This window comes from Anas acuta, chromosome Z, assembly GCF_963932015.1.
Source record: "Anas acuta chromosome Z, bAnaAcu1.1, whole genome shotgun sequence".
In the NCBI taxonomy this organism is placed as follows: Eukaryota; Metazoa; Chordata; class Aves; order Anseriformes; family Anatidae; genus Anas; species Anas acuta.
This window is the reverse complement of record NC_089017.1, coordinates 17,308,781-17,329,248: the sequence shown is the minus strand read 5'-3', so window position 1 is coordinate 17,329,248 and position 20,468 is coordinate 17,308,781. Positions and strand designations below refer to the sequence as shown.

The 20,468-nt window shown below is 38.6% G+C and overlaps 1 protein-coding gene across 2 annotated transcripts in view; it reads right to left on the bottom strand.

Annotated features, from left to right (window-relative positions):
- The window catches only part of RNF180 (ring finger protein 180), an 85,637-nt gene extending 65,399 nt beyond the window's left edge, over positions 1-20,238 (bottom strand). For both annotated transcript variants that reach the window (XM_068667056.1, XM_068667057.1), the window contains exons 1-4: positions 20,104-20,238; positions 14,240-14,371; positions 10,435-10,530; positions 3,042-3,992 (exon numbers count right to left, since the gene is read on the bottom strand). In XM_068667056.1, the coding sequence (XP_068523157.1) occupies positions 3,042-3,992; positions 10,435-10,530; positions 14,240-14,341 (1,149 nt within the window). In that variant the 5' untranslated portion in view covers positions 14,342-14,371; positions 20,104-20,238. The remainder of the gene's footprint in view (positions 1-3,041; positions 3,993-10,434; positions 10,531-14,239; positions 14,372-20,103) is intronic.
- Positions 20,239-20,468: the final 230 nt, after the last annotated feature.

Here is a 20,468-nt window from a genome sequence, read left to right as displayed (position 1 = left end):
CTCAATGCATGAGCTCCTGCACTTTTCTCTTTCTGATTCTCTTCCCCATTCCACCGGGGGAGAGTGAGAAAGCAGATGTGGTACTCAACTGTCTGCTGGGGTGAAACCACAACAATCAGGATGATTTCAAAGAGGATACCAGTTTTGAAGCTAGCTATGTAGACTTGCTGTGTGTAAAATAATTATGAACAGAAACAAAACAGGAGGAGCAATAAATTATATTTCTGCCTTTCATGTTTCAGAAAATTCATATGAGCTTTAGACAGTAATAAATAATGCAAATGTAACAAGATGTACACAAAAGAGTTTGTAATGTAAATCTTCTTAGCTATAGCAGCAAATACAAAAATGCTTATTAACACCAGCAATTCCTAGACCTAGGTACTTACTATTATACCCTACCAATATACCCAACAGCTAGAAATCCCCCACAAACACAAGCATGCACACATATGTGCACACAAAACGTAGGTATCCTCTCCAGGCTTTAAGAGCTTTCTTTTGCAGAGCAGTCAGAGGAAGCTTGGGTCCCTCTGCTGTTAGCAGGGTATCTCATCTCAGTCCTGCACCTATTCCACAGAGACAGCATAAGTGCAAGGGCAAATGCAAGCAAGGAGCTCACAGAACTGTTCCTATTTACAATTTTAAGCTTATATACTTCAACTTCACTACAGTGAGCATTCTGCCATGACACAACATTCACAGGCATTTTAGCTTATTTAAAGACAGTAGAACAACTCGACAGATAGTTATCATGCTACAAAATAAACTGGGCTTTGCATTTGCAAAGCAAGTCCAAAGTCTGAAAAGGTCTCAAACTGCTTTTCAGTTGGAAAAGCCGGAAGTAGTCTGTGGCAAAGTAGCATCACATCCTGTGACACTGTTGGACTGTAGAAGGGATGTGATTTTCTGGTCCACATTCTCGTGGGAAGATATTTACAGTGATGGGAAGTGCAACTGCATTAGCCACACATGTTGACAGACAGTCTGAAAAGTATGGGTCTTTATGCTCTTTTTAATATTCCTTTCCAGGTCACAGACTTTCAGCACGAGTAAAGAAATCAATGACCTTCAGGGAAACCAAACTGAAATAAGTACCCCTTAAAACTACTATTTAAACCTGATTATTTATTTCACATACCTCTTAAATACATTCTGAATGTGTAAATTGTGTGCTTGCTGATTAGACACACCGGATTTAACAACTATATTCATTTTTAAAAAGTTTGATATAGCAAACTGATGTAGAGGAATAGATAAGGCATTGTTTAACAAGAAGAACATTTGAAAGTATATCGTTTCTTTCTTCAGCTACTGCAAATTAGGAAAATTTGTACATTTTACTCTTGAAAGTAGCATCTGGAGAGACTGCAGATGACATGACTGCGCAAATGCTCATATAAGCCAGGCTTTTGCACCCTTATTTCATTCAAGAAAAATAATATAGACCTGGAATTTTTAAAGCCATTTTAAGGATGCTGACATCTAATAATCTTTAAACTTAGTAGAAAATAGGCATTCAATATTAAAACGTACAGGTCTTGGAAAGGTTCTTTATTCTCAGCATCAGTGAGGTATTTTACAAAATCAGATTTCCAAATATGACAAGGCCAATTAAAACCTCTCTTTAAATTAAACAAAAATCCTTCCCAAAGGCAAAAAAAAAAAAAAAAAAAAAAGTCTGGTATACTAAAAAGTCTTATGATATGTCCCCAGACCCAGCACATTCTCAAGCTGATTCTTAAATTTAATTAAGAGAGACAGCCTCCAGGTAACTATCTCTTGATCCTGAATTCAGTGCTCCGCCTTTATTCCGTACTACATTCTAAAGGTTCTACTGGCAGTATGTAGGAAAGAGCCCAAAGTCATGCAACGTCTGAGCATACTGTAAGAGGTAAGTGGAATATTAAGGGTGAAAAACGTTTATGTACTAATGACTAAAGTAAGATTCATACATGAACCATTGGTCCTAGATATCCTATTTATTAAATGTAAACCAACAAAAACAGTTTAATACCTAAGCTAAGCATAGTCTGTTAAAACAAGATTGGGGTTTCTCAAAAAAGCATAAATATCAAATTAAACTTTACTGATACCAAATGCAAAACAATCACATAAAATATATCTGTGAAATAAGGCTTACTGGAGATTTGCATGTCACTGCACTTCACAATGACATATCTTCCTAAAGTGGGAACGATTTCTGGAGTAGATATTACTTCTCTGGTGAGAGTGAGCATGTTTGCTCTCTCTAGCCACACAGTATTTTATAGCAGGAATTATATGAGGAGGAATTTTCTTTTAAAGGTATACATATCATCAACCTTTCTAATTAATTCCTGAGCAAACTGTAACTATTATTCATGTAAAGATATACTCCCAGTCTCTGCCCTCCTCACCCTTCCAAATTTGCATGACCATCAGTTTTGTTTAATTCTGTTCTTCTTTAATGGAACGAAGAGGGAAAACAGCTGTATAATTGAAACGTGTAAAAGCTTTATAAAAATATGTAATTATTTTTTCTAGATTTGTAGACAAAGTATTTAGCTACTAAAGCTATAGTAAACAGCAACAATTAGTTCTTTACTCAAAGAAAAGAATAATTGTTTTATAATAAATGGTAAATGCAAACATCTTTAAAAAAAAAAAATATATATATATATATATATTTTTAATGCAAAGATAACCCCAAATCTCATTACTTAATATCTAAGAAATTCTGAAATACTACTGTTTCTGATTTAAAAGATTTGTATATTTAGGCCTCCTTTAATCACATTGATTAAATTTTACCTTCCATTTTGGATTTGTTGTTACATCACAACAAAAAGGTCAACAGAAATGAGTTATGTATATCTACCAAGATCTGATTTTAATACAGCAAAAACAAACAAACAAATAAATAAATAAATAAATGGGTTGAATTAGAAAAATTACATGCAGGAAGAAGTTGCAATACTTTATGAGACAGTATCAAAAACTAAAAGTTATAAAAGCAGGCAAAACGAAAAAAAGTAGCACAATTCACTTTAAACACCTACTTGCTTCTGTAGCCACTGTTCTCGCCTCCTTTGTTTTCTCCTTAAGCTTTTCAACTTGTTTCTTTCTCTCTTACTCAGTTTTTGGTTGACAGAAGTGTTTGTAGGCTGCACAAGACCAACAGGTGCAATATATTGTTCCTCTTCTACAGCACTCACAGATGAAGAAACGTTCATCACAAAAGGTGACCCGTCAGCAATGGCACTCCCAGAAGATTGTCCAGCAGCTTCAAAATCACATTCACTCTCTATGCCTCTATGTACCAATGTGGTAAAGGAAGTATCTCGAATCCTCTTCTGTAGTTTGTCAGCATTTGACCTATATTGTTCCTGAAAAGCACTACTGTTGGACTCTAACTGCAAGCCACTTTGTGTGTAAACAGGTGGATTTGCATTTTGTCCATTCGACCATTTCATATGGTAAATAGTTCCTGTACTGGAAGTTTCAAATGAAGGTGAAGAAACAAGTCTCTTGCTGACATTTAAATCCCAACTACGTGATCTTCTGTGGAAAGGTTTTAGAGTGCATACATCATTCAGAAGACAGGAAGCAGAAAGATTTCCTTTTTGATTTAATGCCTTTAAGGCAAGTTTTTTACTTTTCATCTCTGATCTGGGAGATCTTGCTTCAAGGCAAAGTGCTTCTGTTAATCTTTCAGTATTATTATTTCTGGCCATGTATGAAAGCCTTTGTGGTTTGATTTCCAAAGTTGCTGTTACCACTTCTTGGTGGGTATCTGTGCTAAAATCAGACTTAATTTTGCAGAGAGGTAAGTGTTTTCCTGATGATTTTGCCAATTTAAGAGAGAAAGCTGGCTGATAGTCAGTTCGACTTTTGCAGAAATGTATGTTTACTAACTGTCCACAGGAACACTTTGTGTTGCAGACAAAGTTAAAGCCCCCTAAACGGGCCTCACAAAACGGACAATGCAGTTTTCCAATTGTCCACTGTGCCTATTAACAAAAAAAAGAAAACAAACTGACATCCAACACATTCATTATAAATCAATGATTAAGAAATCATTACCAGATTTACTTTTCTCCTTTAATAAAAGGGCTTGTTTTTTGTTTGTCAAACACAAAAAAGAGACTGCAGAGCAAAAAGAAAATCCACCATAGAAAATGTTCCAGTGAAAACTCTGCTTGATGAAGTGAAAATTAGTTGTAAGTGATAACTATCCTAAATCTAAGAAATCTAGAACTAACACACATTTCAAACTGTAGAGGCTTTAAAATATTTTAATTATTTGTCCACTGATAGAATAATGCTGCAATGCCAATGAAAACATTAGATCCTTTAAAATAGTGAAATCAATTTACCATGTTAATCTGGAATTGGCAAGCACAGTTTCTCAGCTAAGTTTTCTGAGTGGTAATACATTTCTTGCATACTAAGTACAGTGGAAGGAGATTTCTCAAAGAGAATATAGCTTTTTACTTTGCTTACCCACAAAAGACTTGAAATGGTACTGGCATTTTGATTTATGTAGTATTACAACATAATCTGTGTGCAAATGACATCACAAATCTTTAATATCATTAATATCATTTAATATCATTGGGGACACACTTCTTTACATTATCTACATTTTTATGAATCTCATTTCAATCCTAAAGTCACTCTTTGAAAATAAAATACATATCAGACAACTATAAGCTCCTACATACTTGCACAACTATTAGTGTTTTTACTAAATAAATTAATCTGTTCAGGAGAAACTTTTTTGAGGATCAAAGTCATGCGAGTGTTCTCATGATCACAGCCCATAGGAAAAACATTATAAACTCCAGTCACACGTTACTCACTAGTGTGCCCAATGTGGGGTTAAGGCATGAATACAGAAGCTATCCAACGTTTCTAGCATTGCTTTCAGTTGCAAATGTCTTTGCAAGGTAGTTTGGGAAAATGATTCTATGACTGATGTTTGTCTGAGTGAATGCTCTGGAAAGTTTCAGTAAAACCGTTTTTGCAGTTTCACAAAAATGCTGGTGTGCATTATATTCCACATGCAATAATAGAAAAAGTTCTGGAAACACTTCTTTGAGAAGCTCACATGTGTGTTGTGGGTTAAAAACTCAAAATTTCACAAAGTATCAAAGATGTGCATTTATGGCACTTATGAGAATCTGTTTAAATCTGGACATATTATTAACTCAGAGAAAAAAAAAATCTGTTTACATATGCCCCAAACACTTTTAAATTCCCAAAAACTCCTTAAACACACACAGTCTTAGTTTACAAGGCTGACAAATTTGTGTCTATGCCATTACCTAAGAAACACTAAGCTGGCACAGAGGTTTACTCTAAATCTCCCACACTCTGTTTCTCAGATGTTTTGGACTAGGCACTAAAATTCAGGAATAAGCACTTAGTGTCTTTAGTGGGTATTGCAGGCACTCAGCCACTACAGAATAATAACCCAGATTGCCAAAAGGGGAGAAAAAAGTATCCACAAAGGTTAGAGAAGAAGGCTAACAGTCTGGTAAACTGGAACACGAAAGGTTCCTCCTGAACATCAGGAAGCACTTCACTGTGCAGGTGATGGAGTACTGGCACAGGTTGCCCAGATATGTTGCAGAGTCTCCCTCCTTGGAGATCTTCAAAAGTTGCCTGGACATTGTCCTGGGCAACCTGCTCTGGGTGACCCTGCTTCAGCAGGAGGGTTGGACCAGAAGGACCCTGAGGTTCCTTCCAACTTCAGCTGTTCTGTGATTCTAGCAAAAATGGGAAAGCAAGAGTTTGTAGGGAAGAAAAAGGACAATGCTACACCCTATGTGCAGAGAGACCGGGAGATGAGCTGCAGTACAAGGAAGTCTGGGATTGATTTAGTATGAGCTTGGCAAGGGAGTGTGGAAGCACTGACTCAGGATAAGAAGTAACAGCCTACTAGTGGAGGCGGTGGCAGCGGGAAAATCAGCAAGATCTGAAAAGAAGCTGAGGGTACACAGATTTAATGATGGTGTGCATTAAGAGGAAAAACTAGGAGGGGTTAGCTAAAGAAGCTAAACCAAGTGATGAGTAACGGGGCAAAGAGAATGCAAGTCAATAAAGGTCACTAACAGCGCTAGCAAGGTATTTATAATTATCGAAGATTCTCTATACACTAATTTGTGCATGAAACCCAATGAGATTGGTTAAGAACAGGGACAGATGGCAAAAAAGAACTGGCTGGGAAGCAGTGGGCTGTTACAGACTGCAAATAGACTTTGTGCTTATGTAAAATGTTTTAGCCTTTGATTCAGGAGTCATACAGGAGAAAATAACACATGATCACAAAATTATTCAGAGCCCAGGAGGATCTGGGGACAAGCCGAAATTGTTTAAAAATGCCACAAATTTATCCATAAACCTGCAGCATCTTTCCAGAGAAGTCAGAAGTGAATGAGAAAAGAGTTCCCAGGACATGAAAGGATGAACAACAAACCTTATGACACTGAAGGCTTTCAAAGAGTACAATACTGGTACCCTTTATATTATAACAGTACAAATATTGTACTATTATTGCCTCGGCCACCAGAGGAGCATTGGTCTTCTGCAGTGTTGAAAAAAAGCTAAGCCTTTTCTTAGCAGTCACTGCCTATAGGTTTTTTATCTCACAGGTCTCCAACTTGACCTTTTAGGCTTTCAAATGCATTAGGCTGGGCATTTACAGCTAAAGGTGAAAAGAGATATGCTAATATCAACATTAACTCCAATTGTACTGAAATAATATAACAAACTACTATAAAAACTGTGTATTCATGATCAGACATTCAAAATTCTGCAATACTGTAAAGCACGAAAATAACTCATCACCCCTAATTTATTTTCTCTTCAAGATGAAACAAATTTTCTTAATTTTTGAATGATTAGTTTTACAGTCATATATATATTTTTTTTGTGTTGGATGGATTTACTTAGATCAGAAGTTATTTTCAGTATAGAATAGAACAGAATAAAACAGAACAGAACAGTTGAAAGACACCCACAAAGATCAATTCCAACTGAATGACCACTTCAACCACTTCACAGAAAATATAAAGTACATTTATATACATATGTATATATGCATATTCTTCTGTATACAGTATATAGTAAAGCTTAGACACTGAAGCCTAATTTGAAAGCAATGCAAAGAGCATTTGCTTCTCAAAATCAAACACTAATCAGAGGAAATCTGTAAGGCAAACATTAACCACTGTTGCTGCTTATTATATCCATGACATAACATTAACTTCTAGCCCTGAAATAAAGTATACACTCAACAGAAGCAATAATTTCAGTAAGGAGAGTTGTGAGATGCTTTGTAATTTAAAATGGGCAGTTAAAGCAGGGACACTAACTTGTCATCAGATGTTTGAATCTGCAAGAAAGCAACTATTTTCTAGCCATGTGCCAACATCATCATAGAATATGCTGAGTTGGAAGGGACCCACAAGGATCATTGATTCCAGCTCCTGGCTCCACACAGGAACAAGCCCAAATCAGACCACATGTCTGAGAGCATTGTCCAAATGCTTCTGGAACTCCAGCAACTTGGTGCCATGACCACTGCCCTGGGGAGCCTGTCCCAGTGCCCAACCACCCTCTGGGTGAAAAACCTTTTCCTAACACCCAGCCTGATCCTCCCCTGTCCCAGCTCCATGCCATTCCCTTGGGTCCTGTTGGTGTCCCCAGAGAACTGAGCTCAGCGCCTGCCCCTCCGCTCCCCTCGTGAGGGAGCTGCAGGCCGCCATGAGGCCTCCCCTCAGCCTGCTCTGCTCTTGGCTGAAGAAATTAAGGGACCTCAGCTGCTACTCAGATGTCTTCTCCTCCAGACCCTTCATTATATTTGTAATATTATTCGGAAAATAATGGTTTTATGTCTTTCTTATATTCTGGCACCTAAAACTGCATGCAGTACTTGAGGTGAGTCTGCACCAGTGCAGAGCAGAACAGGACAATCCCTTCCCTCCACCACCTAGCAGTGCCATGTCTGATGCACCCCAGGGTACAGTTGGCCCTTTTGGCTGCCAGGGCTCACTGCTGACTCAAGTTTAACTTGCCATCACACAGAATGCTCCGATCCCTTCCCACAAGGTTGTTCTCCAGCCCCTTGACCCCCAGTCTGTATGCACATCCAGGCAGTGTTGACCCATCCCAGATGCAGAATCAAGCACTCACTCTTGTTAAACTTCATATTATTGATGACTGCCCAACCCTCTAATTTGTCAAGATCTCTCTGCAATGCCTCTCTACCGCTGAGGGAGTCAACAGCTCCTTCCAATTTAGTGTTGGCTGCAAAATTTGTGTGCTTTCAAGTCCTGTATCCAAGTCATTTATGAAAATGCTGAAGAGAACTGGCTCTTAAATGGAGGCCTGCAGAACTCGTCTAATGATTGGCCACCAGCCTGATGTTACTATGACCCTCAAACAATTGTTCACCCATTGTACTATGAATTTGTCTAGCCGTATGCTGGACATTTTGTCCAGAAGGATGCTGTGAAAGACGGTATAAAAAGTTTTGCTGAAATGCTAAAATATTACATTAACTGGCTTCCCTTGGTCAACTAGCAGGATGACCTTGTAATAAGAAGAAATTAGGTTTGTTTAGCAAGTCTTTCTGCTCATAAACCCATTCTGACTGTAACCAATGACTGCGCTGTCTTTCAGGTGATTTTCAATAACTCCCAGGATAATCTTCACAATTTCACCAGGCACTGACAGGCCAGGGTTTTCTTTCTTACCCTTCTTGAAATTGGAATGTTTGCCAGGTTTCATTTGACTGGGACCTCTCCAGACTCCTGAGACTGTTGTGAGAGAGGTCTCACAATGACATCTGTCATCTCTCTGAGTACCTCGGGAGGAGTCCCATCAAGCCCCATACACTTACAGTCACCCAGCTGGAGCACCAAATCCTGCACAATTTTGGGGCTGGCTGAGAGTTTATTGTTACAACAGTCATAGTCCTCTAACTCAGGGCTCTGAGGGTCTCAAAGCCCACCACTGGTGTTGAAGACAGAGGTAAGGAAGGCACTAAATCACAGAATCATAGAACGGCCTAGGCTGAAAATGACTTTAAAGATCATCTAACTCCAACCCCCCTTCCATAGGCAGGTTTGCCAACCACCAGACCAGGCTGCCCAGAGCCACATTCAGCCTGGTCTTGAACACCTCCAGGGATGGGGCATCCACAACCTCTCTGGGCAACCTGTTACAGTGCCTCACCACCCTCTGAGTGAAAAACTTTCTCCTAATATGTAACCTAAATCTCCCATCTTAATTTAAAATCATCCCCCCTTGTCCTATCACTATGAACACATGTAAACAGAAATAAATATCTCTGCTTTGTCTAAGTCCCTATTTATGAGGTGACTGCCCCATTAAGAAATGAACCAATGTTTTCTCTGGTCGTCCTTTTGCTGTTAACGTATTTTAGAAAGACCTTTTTATTTCCCCCCACAGTACTGCCGAGCTTCATCTCTGAGCTTTGGCTGCATGAATTTTCTCCCTACAATGGTGAACAGCATCTCTGTAGTCCTCCCATGTCACCTGACCTTATTTCCAGTGGCCACACACTTTCTGCCTAAGCTCTAGAAGAAAACCCCTGCTCAAACAAGGCAACCTTCTGCCCTGCCTGCCTGACTTCTGACATTTCAGAATTACCTGTTCCTGTGCTCTTACAAGGTAGTACTTAACATATGACCAGTACTGATGGAGCCCAGTGCTTTCAAAAGCAGGTTCCCAGGGCACCTTAATAATGAGCTACTCGAGCAGCCTGAATTCTACTCTCCCCATATCCAGGGTTGAAGTTTTGATGGCACTTTTGGTGGCACTATTACCAAAGATTTTAAACTTGACTACTTTGTGGTTGCTATGGTCAAGATTGCCACCAACTGCCACTTCACCCATAAGACACTATGTTCACAATCAACAAATCCAGGAAGGCAACATTTCTAATCAGCTTTAGTATCTGTACCAAGAAGTTATCATTAAGGTATTTTAGGAATCTCCTGGACTGTTTGTATCAGCTGTATGGTAGCCGTTCATGTTTGTCACCCATGCCATGTCACAAGGGCAGCTAATCTACAGGTATCTCTCAGTGCCTTAAAGAATAATTCATCAGTTTAAGTATTGTCAGGATATGCAGTGTTGCCTGTAACAGTCATTTGGACAAATATATATACATTCATCTATAAATGGGCAGGAACAGAATTTATCAATTTTAGGTTTTGAACACACATTTAAAAAAAATAAAATCAAAAGGGGATAAAGATTCTATGAATGGTAATAATAAAACCTACTGACAAAAATTCTCTCAATTACAAGGTCTCTGAAATATATATGGACTTTGTCAGAAAGGTACCCTTGAATTTTGTTCCCCTTACTAATTTCACATTTGCTTGAATGATAAAGATGTAAGGAAAAAAAATCTACCTTCTCAATGACGCATTTCACCCACTCTGGAATGGCTTCTAAGTTCACATGCCATACATTGCAAGACTCCTGAGCAGCAGCTGAAGGTTGTGATGTCTATTAAAAAAAGAAATATTGTATTGATATTCAACATTCATGTAAACTTCTGTTGTTTGAACATATCTAGAAATCAGTCTCCCAAATTTAGTAAATATTTTTATTAATAAATGGTACATCTCAATGTTGTTGGTGCATTCTTTAAGCCAAAAATCAGGTAGCTGCTGTCAATTATACTCTATTTCTGGATCTAAGGACATTGGACAGACTCCACTGTGGAGATGGAGGCGTTTGGAGGTGTTTTTGTTTTGTTTGCAAGAACAGAAAGTATGCAATGGCTGATCTTCAAGTATATTAGGAAACTGATTTCACAAGCACTATCAGCTGGCACAATTTTCCAGTAAAGACAGTAAAAATTTAAGTTCTAGTTTATATGAAGACTGTGGTCAGTACTAGATAACTATTCCATGTGTAGTTTTAAATTCGTTTTCTCAAACGTTTGTTAGAAAAACAATCTAAGAAAACGGACTTTTAGGAATTTTTCAATTTTAACTGCAATTATGTGACCAAATGAAGACAAAAATAAATCAGAAAAAGTTGTTAATTAAGAATAGCATAACATTTCAGTAACTGATACTAAAATAAATAAAAATATCTAACTTCCATTTAGCACGGAAGTGATACAAATGTAATTAAAACCTTTTAATATAGTTTAGAATATCAGCAAAGTTATAAGGATGGCTGAAACACAAGAAAACTCTGTTGAGTGTCGAAGTCTTAAAATCAGTTGTAAAGAATGATGAACATAAAACAAACAAACAAACAAAAAAAAAACAACCACTGACTCCTATGTTATGGAACTCATGGTAGGAAAAAAATATTATTATGAAAATTGAAAGGGGGGCTATATACAGAAGATTGAAACTTTCAAAAATTCCCCACTTAATGACAGAAGAACTTAAAATATACAGATAGATTCATTTATCATACACATGCCACATTTTCTTCCTGTCTATGGAGACTGCTCATACTCCAAATTAGATATAATTCTAATATAAGTTTTTGATAGTGTATTCATAACTTCTACATTTGTCTTTTAGGTTTCTTCTAAACACCTTCTTCTAAGGTTGCTCTTCTATTTTCTTCTTATAAGAACTCAGTTCAGCTACATCTTTGATTGCAAGTGAAAAATCCAACAGGAAAAAAAATATACTAAAAACACTACTCTTCTCATTTGAGCACATTCTTGCCTCCCACTGCCTTTGAAAGCAGCACTAAATTACATTTTTTATCTGCTACCTACATAATTAGAGAAAGAGCACTTTCAGTCCTGTGCACAAGGAAGGTGGCCCTCTGCTAGCAACTGAACGTTCAACCACATTCTTCCATGAAAGGATTGAAAATCCTCCCCAATAAAAACAAACAAAATTAAATCATGCATAAAACAAACAAACAAAAGCTTTAAGCATGAAAAATATTCTGGAACCTCAAGCTCTGTAAGCAAAGGGAGTGCACTGTTAGAAATGTAATCATTTAAAAATGCAAAAAAAAAAATAAAATTAAAAATGTAAAAAAAAAAGTCTATACTGTTAGAAAGAAGATGAATTCCTTATTCCTTGCTTTTTTTTTTTTTTTTTTTTTTTTTTTGCAATGTCTTATAGGTTAGGACATTGAGATCACATCTGTGATTATGGGCAGCTGGCTCCACCCATGTTAACCATAGATCCTGAAATACAGGACAGCATAGAGAAGTGCCAACTGAGTCACCTTGGACCATATGCATGTTGGTACTGAATGTACAGCTCTGCTTGACAGGTGTGTCTTACTACTTTAATAGTGTGCCACAGGATCCCTTGGAACCAACTGAATGCAGAGCTATGATGGTTTAGGAAATGTACACTAGACTTGATTTCCCAAAGATATCCCTTCTACAAAACAAAATAGGACGTGAAAAAAAAATGCAACATGAACTGAAATCGAAAATACAATTTGTGTACTTTGTGATGTGAGGAAGACAAGAACATATTATGTGAGTTATTTTAGTGACAGTATGTCCCCATAGCCTGTACAGAAGAGCAGAGATTTCTAGTATGTATGCAACAGGTCAGTCTTTTCCTACCCTCTAGTAGGTACCTTCTCACATACAGGCATGACATCCACTGACATGTGTGATCTCTGTAAGAACAGTGATGTATTGGAACTAAAGTGTTTTTGTAAGTGAGCTTTCATTTTACAGAGTAACTCCAGTAATAAGGCACTTAACAATTATACTATTTAAGTACAAGTTCCAAAAAAAAAAAAGCATTAAATGTGAAAAGATTTTAGTTTAAATAAAGCTATTCTTGTCAAGAAATATCTGCAGTTCAGATACTTAAGTTTCAGGTGGTGTCTAAGACTTAGTATTTGTTATGTCCAAATATTGCTGACTTTGATTGCATTATTTATTCAAAAGGAATAATATTACTAATAAACTTTTGCTTCAGAAATTTTACAAAACCATTTAAAAGCTTTACTTTTGTATTGTAAGAGAGTTACATAAAATTTCTTAATTTTTTTTAAGAAAATGGAGCTTTTAACTTTAAAATAAATACCAAAAGAACCTAAATACCAGAACCTAAAAGCAGTGCAAGAATAGGTTTTCTACTTTTTTTTTTTTTTTTAATGTTATTGTCTTCTATGTTTATGTCTTTCTTTCAATTCCTTGAAGAAGAGCTATAGCAATATTAGAAAAAAGTAAAGATGGTGAAAGTATTTTCTTAATGCTGAGTTCTGAGATGAATGTACCTTGTAGTCTAAAATTCATATTCAGCTAATAAACCACCTTAAGTCTCCAGAAGCTTAAAAACAGAAAGATATAGTCAATGGTAAGAAAATACACTGCTTTTAAAGGATGGACTACTGAAAATGTTGTTGGAGATGTACATCAGGAGAAAGCATGTCCCACTCTCCTGCAAATATGTGTTGAAAACATTTGATTTCTGACTACTGAACTGAATGCATACAGATGGATAAAATGGAGATTATTATTAATACTAATTGTATCAAGATCTTAAAAACTAATACTATTTTTGTGTTTAACTCCACTGGCTATGGCCTTCTCCAGTGCTAAAAAAGAGTGTCGCTACATTTCTAGTGTGTGAAAAAAAATAAATAAACACATTACCTTCTACTTACTTTTTCTCTTTGATTCAACAGTGGAGGATGTAAGCACAGCATTCTTGGTGTACTTAGAAAAAACTCTTAACACTTTATGATAACTAAGTGCCATTATGAAGCAGCAGGAAATACTCTGTCACTCTTTTATTCTGTACGATCATTTTACTTTTTATTTTAATGATAATGATGTGAGTCACTAAGTTGTATTTTAACCTGGCAGGGCATCCGCTGTCATGGCAGGCAAATCTGAATGATTTATGTGCCCAGACTATCCCCCACTTTTTAAAAATAAGTAGCAAGAGTATCTGAGCTAGGTAACACTGTATATATTACAGGAGCTAGTACACAAATGTATCATGAATACCAGCCTTCATGTTGCAGACCGTAAAGGTGAATGTTTCTTATTTGGCTTCAGTAGCATTACTGCTTACATTCTTCTCTATATTTTAACTATATATATTTTAATTTATCCACAGGACAAATTAAGTGAAGGCAAATCTAATAGTTCTCCTTTATTTAAAACCAATGGCACTGGAAAAACAAACAAACAAACAAACAAAAAACATACAAACAAACAAAAAATAAAACAAACAACAACAGACATTATACTTACATCAGATGGTTCTTTTCCATGACATTTTGCAAGGCAGTTAGAATTTGCTATGTATTTTCTACATCTCCAGCAACGTAGCACATCAGACTCTTGGCTACTCATTTCCACTTCTGATTCTTCAGCTCTGTATGTCTATTCGGAAAAAAAAAAAAAAAAAAAAAAAAAAAAAAAAAAAAAAAAAAAAAGTACAATTCAGTCAGCTGTTAAAATTACGTATGGTTTAATCGTGCAACCTCAAAGTGTATCAGTCATCTCTTCATGATGGACTAGACCAATACTTTGTCTATACATGTAAGCATTCTCTAATCATGTACAGCACACCATCTAAACACTTTAAATAGTGAAGAGAAACATCCGTTTTTGTTTTCAGACTGCACATGAAACTGGAAAACAACAACAACAACAAACAAACTAAAACCAACTTTCTCAGTGTTTACACAAAAGACGAGAACTTCAGCCTTCTGATTTCAAATCACCTCTTCCACAACATACTACTTCCCAGCCTATGTCCATAGAAACAAGTCATTGTTATCCCACACGTTTAATACACACATATACACGTCACATAACAAAAAGGAATGCTGACATAAAAACAAAGGTTGTTTACTCAGTATATCCCAGGAGGCTTGCTACAAGGAGATGGGAGGATCAGTGCTACAGCTGTAACAGAGCTTTTCACAGACCAGAATCAACCTTCTCGTAAAACAGATTTAAATTAAGACTTAAATTAAGAAGGGCAAGATGAGTATTTTTCTTTCTTTGTGCCTTGCTATGTTCCAATGTTTCTTTTGTCTACTCTAACCTTTTTCCAAAGCCTTCTCTTTTGCCAAGCTTTCTCCAAATGTTCCCCTCTTTTCTACATACTTCTTTCTGTTCCACTCTCTTGTGCTAGCTACATGGAAAAAAGCTAAAAGTATCTTTACATATACACACTCAACTGGATGGTTATGCCAACTCACTGTGCTAAATTGCACCATCCGTTCTAACAAGGAGGCAGTAGCATAAAACTCAAACCAGTATTAAAGAATCTCTATTCTTCTATAGTTCAAACACTTGGTTTAGCAGTTCTTTCAACAATTTCATTTTAGTATATTTTTCACTGAGGTCATCAACACCAGATGCCTGTACAACTATGTGGCTTATACACATAAATCTGTGCTCTTCCCATTTCTGTCTTGCCTTCTCCTACCTTGTTTTCTGAATGGAAATGAACACACACATTGGTTATTCATTGTTTCTCATTTATGTCTGAGTTCTTCTCTCATGAGATATCCTACTCTTTCTAACTATGTAGATGGTCTAAGTGTGGTTTGACAAGGAAGAGTTAAAACATCACATGCATTCAGTAGACTCTTAGCTCAATGTACACACAACTTTTTGTAACCAGATCCACACTAAGCTTAGAAAGTGAAATGAAGGCAATCGTTCTCGCAACATCAAAATAAATTAAGATGAAATTTTATCAAAATTCCATTTTTCTTCCTTTACAGATAAATAAACATAAGTAGTTAATGTAAGTTAAGACGGTCAAGCAAAAGATCATGGAAGAGACACTTGCAGAAAAGGCAGAATTTATGCTAGAAGCCCTTGCTAGAAGGGCAAGGCAGGGACCTACTCTGGAAGTTGTTTGAGGTCTAGCTGGGTTTGGAGCAAGAGAAAAGGACAAACCAGTCTTCAGTGCAGACCAGCTGGGTAGGCACATCACTGCTGCTAGGGGCAAGCAGTGGTATTAGCATGCTCATCATCAGCAGACTGAGAAGGGAAAACAGAGTTGGAACTCCCAGCTCTATTTCCTTCAGCTTTAGGGGCTGATGGCACAGGGAGCTCCACACAGTTTTGATGCCAAATGTGTTCCCTTTTGTCATTGTTCATGAAAAAAATTTGATGATTCAAATGCCTTAAGCAGAGTCTCAACTTTTTATTAACCTTGCTCTGTAAAACAGTGTGAAAGTGAGTAACATTAAAAAACAACAACAAAAGACAAATTTAGGCTCTGAAATATTTTACAGGTAGTGTGCATCACTTTACAGTGATAAATGCAGCATTAGACTTCACAGGTTATTGAAGGAGTGATTACCAGTTATGAGTGTGTATCACTCCCACACCTGTGAAGCTGTTGTAATTAATTTATTCTTGGCAGTTTCATAACATACTTCTAAAATTCATTTAATCTTATAACAGCTCACTGGGAACCTGGGATCTAAGACCAACCAGGAAGGTCAGACAGACTTTATGCCTAAGGCTTGCTCAAATAGGCATTTCAAGTACAGCCATATCCCCATATGCCAGTAAAGATACATTCTTGGAACACACTGCAGTTATTGACATCTATCTTGTATACCATATATCCTGTATCTGTCTATTAAAATGGTATACATGTATATATATTTAAATTTCTGTATATAGCATGTTCTCCTTATCATAACTGTTCTAGAAAACAAACAAACAAACAAACAAAACACCCTGGTTTGCTATCTGTTCAACAGCTGCTTCATTTGAGGCTAGTGATGCTTCCTGGGTGAAGACATCTGAAGTGATGTAAACATCTCCCTTTCCTGAACAGTGTCTAGCAAGCAATCACTGTTATGCTGCAAAATGAAAGCTCCTTTGTTTTGCTGATAAACACTTTAAAAGTATTTTCTTAGTATTTTCTTAGTTCTGCATATGTCTTTTATTTAAAAATACACTTTAGTAAGAGAAATGAATGTATAATGTATTATAGATACAATAATCTGCATACCACAGGTATGTATGACCAAAAATGCTGACAGTGAACTATATGAAAAAAAAATTAAAATCCTTAAAGTGCAAATACTTTTTAATAAAACATTACAATAGACTTAGGTATTCTTCTGGCCTAGCAGAATTTAAAAAGGAAAGTTCCTGTTGGTCTATTAAAATTCTGCATATATGTGCCCTTTTGCAGGTCTTACCGAGGGCAGAAGAAACACTATAATTGTACATTAACACATTACAGAGGTTTCTACAAGCACCATGTTAGAAAACAGCAAATGAGGCATTTCTGATTTTTTACATGACCATTCATTCCTCTTTTGATTTGCATATAACTTAAACTGGAACTCAAATGAAAACACACACACAAAGAATTGTGAAGTGTTTTTATTATTCAAATGCAGTTTAACCATAGTGTTCTGGATACATTTTAGCAAATTTTTATCTCTCACAGTTTGCATTTAGAACTGTGAAAAGGCATATGGTTCTCACTTTGCGTTGTCTTTCAGCAAAAATGCCGACATAAAGGCCAGAGATTCCATTTTGAGAGGCAGACACACAGAGACTAGATGGTGTCACTCTCAGCAGGCCTTTTCAGCTTGGCACAGGGCCATGTTTGTTGTGGCTGTACTGCTTTCAGATCAGTTGCCTTGTGCAAGCTCATGTTTTCCTCCAAAATAGCATGCAGACATATATGAGAGTAAAAAAGCCTACGCTCCTCTGTGGCTTGTTTTATGTCCTTCAAACTTTTTTTCCTGTGACTCAGTCCTAGAAAAGCCAAGAGCAGAGGGTTCCTTCCCAAGCTGGGGACCCAGTCCTCTTTCTTGAGAAATGTCTGTCTAACCTTCTGTTACAGACTTTTGATGGAGATTTTTCAGCCTTCCCAAACCATTTCATTACCTTGTTATCTCCTGTCATTATAGCCTTTCCCCTTACATCTAACCTGTTTTTTTGTACAATTTAAATCTTACTCTCTCTTATTTGCTGTGAATGCAGAGGACAAAATGTCTCCTTTTCTTCTGTGCAGCAACATTTTACAACTTTAAGCACTCACATATCAGCTTATCTTCTAGCTTGTCTTTGGGCTAAATAAATTTAATTCTTTTCCTTTCTCCTCACAGATCATGATTTCTTGATCTCTGTCACTACTATTCAGCTATTCAGTGAACTCTTCCAAATGGGTCAGCTATTCTTGCACAGCAGTGTTCAAATCTGGCTGCAGAACACAAAATGAAGTAGTACCAGCCCTGAATTGATCAGACAGATGATAAAAATTTCCAAGAGGATAAAAAGAAGAGAATGCTTTTTTAGGGTTGAAAAGAATAGAAAATACACTAGATCTTTTTTAAAATGTCATTTCTTACATTTATAAGGATGGGAAATACTGTAAGATTAAACAACTATTCCAATTGCAAGTAAATTTCACATGCAAACTCAGCGTAAGATCTTCAAGATTTTCAGATTCATACATGCTCATCAATATGTTAAGGGAAGAAGGAACAATAATCACATTTTTTCCTTTCTCTCACTCCATCTGGAAAACTTATGAGCAACAACACTGAAAGCTAGTGGGACAATTTGCAAAGAAAACAGTAAAAATTAGGGGAAAGATCAAGTGGCAGACAGCACTCAAAGAAATGGCATAGAGCTGATCTGCTTCCTGTTTACTTATTGTTTCTTGAATGGTATGCTTTCCCTTTTGGCATCTTCTCATAAATAGGAAGTCCCCTTTGATATCTATATCTATACAATTTGGATTGTGTTAAGAAACAATGTATTAAGCTCTGACCATTTATCACCAAAAAGATTGCTGGAAAACTGAAGTAAAGCCCCCCAAAAGTTTCTCAAATGTGCAAAGTAAACGACTAAACATAAAAACATGTTTCTATTGAAAGCCTATTCAAGGATTTCTCTTCAACTAACTTCACTTTCCTCTCAAAAATGTAAAACTAAAAGAATGGGTAGAGCAGAACACATGGTTTTTGATGCTTTTTTCTTCAAAAGTCATCTGTAACCCCTTCAGGGTGCCACAGCCACAAGGATAACAATAATAATTAGGTTGCAGTAAGGAATTAGGGCACAGAAACTTGGGCATTAGTTACAGAGAGCATTGTAAAGAACAGTAGGTGCTTGCCAGCTTTGAGGTAAGGTGACGAAGACAAGTCAGATGAGCTGTCCTGGACAACAAGTGCCCAGAACCAGAAGTTCCTGCTCCCAGGAAGGCAGGAACGGACACTTTGCTAAACAGGGAAACAATCCTGGAAGGCATTCAGGCAGACGTGAAAACTAACTACAAACTTCCAATGTCTGCAGCTTTTCAGCTTTGAGGGGACACTTCTGTAAGGACACTTAAGGAGCATTCCTCGATAAAGCAACAGTTATGCAGGGAGAAAGAAAACGATGTTTGAGGAACTGCCTCCAGGCTGCCAGAGGAGCGAAGCAGCACGGTGGGTTTAGTGTCATCCAGGCTGCTCCTGTGTCGGCTCCTGCTGGACTGCGAACTGTTTTGGCAGTTCAGCTATTGTTGTGGGGTCAGCTCCCATATCATGGTCCACTGCTTGACGAGACAGGGCGGCCAGGCTCTCTCCCGCAGCAAGAGCAGCCCACATAAATTAGAAATTGGTTAATGTAACAATGGCAAAGAGCGTGTTACTTGCGAGGTGTTACTTAATCGCTAACAAATCCTACTGCACGCTGGCTACGCCGATGGGTGTAGAAGGTAGCAGCGAGACAACGCCGAGTGCTTAAATCGCTTTGACAGGGAGCAGACAAAACAGCTCAACGGGAAGCCAGGGACCGGCGGCGCGTACGCTCTTTTCTCTCATGCGATCCCACGGGCGGTCTCACCGCTGCTCGCTGCTCTTGCACGCCCAAGCGCCAGCCGCCGCACAAACCCGGGGGCCAAACCGGGGGCAGCGGGGCAGCGGCCGCCTCCAGGCCGCCCTGCGGGCGCTGACAGGCGGCGGCAGCGCCGCTGAGTGCGCTGCGAGGAGACGCCGGGGGCTCGCCGGGGGCTGGCCGGGGGCTCCCCGCGGCTCGCAGCGCGCCCCCCGCCCCGCCGCCCCGCCCCGCCCCGCCGGCAGGTGTCGGCCCCGCCGCCCCGCGCCCCGCGCCCCCGAGGCGCCGCTTACCGGGGCCGCGCCGTGCGAGGGAGGCTGCGAGGAGGAGGAGGAGGCGGGGAAGGGGTTGCGCAGCGGCAGCTGCTCCTGCGAACGGGAAGAGACGGGAGACAAACGGCAGCGGAAAGCGCTCGGCGAGCGCCGAGACCGGCCCCCTCCCCGGCGGCTCTGCCCGCCGTGGAGGTCGCCCTGCGGCCGGCAGCTTCCCCTCGGCGGCTGCCTCGCCCCGTCCCTGCCGCGGGGGGCCGGGGAAGGAGGCGGCGGGCGGTGGCCGGGGCCGCCCGTGCCGCGGCGAGGCCTGAGGGTGGCACGGCCTCTCGGCTGCTGACTGGCAGAGGGGGAGCCGGGGTGGGGTCGGCCCCGGCGGCAGGGTGTGA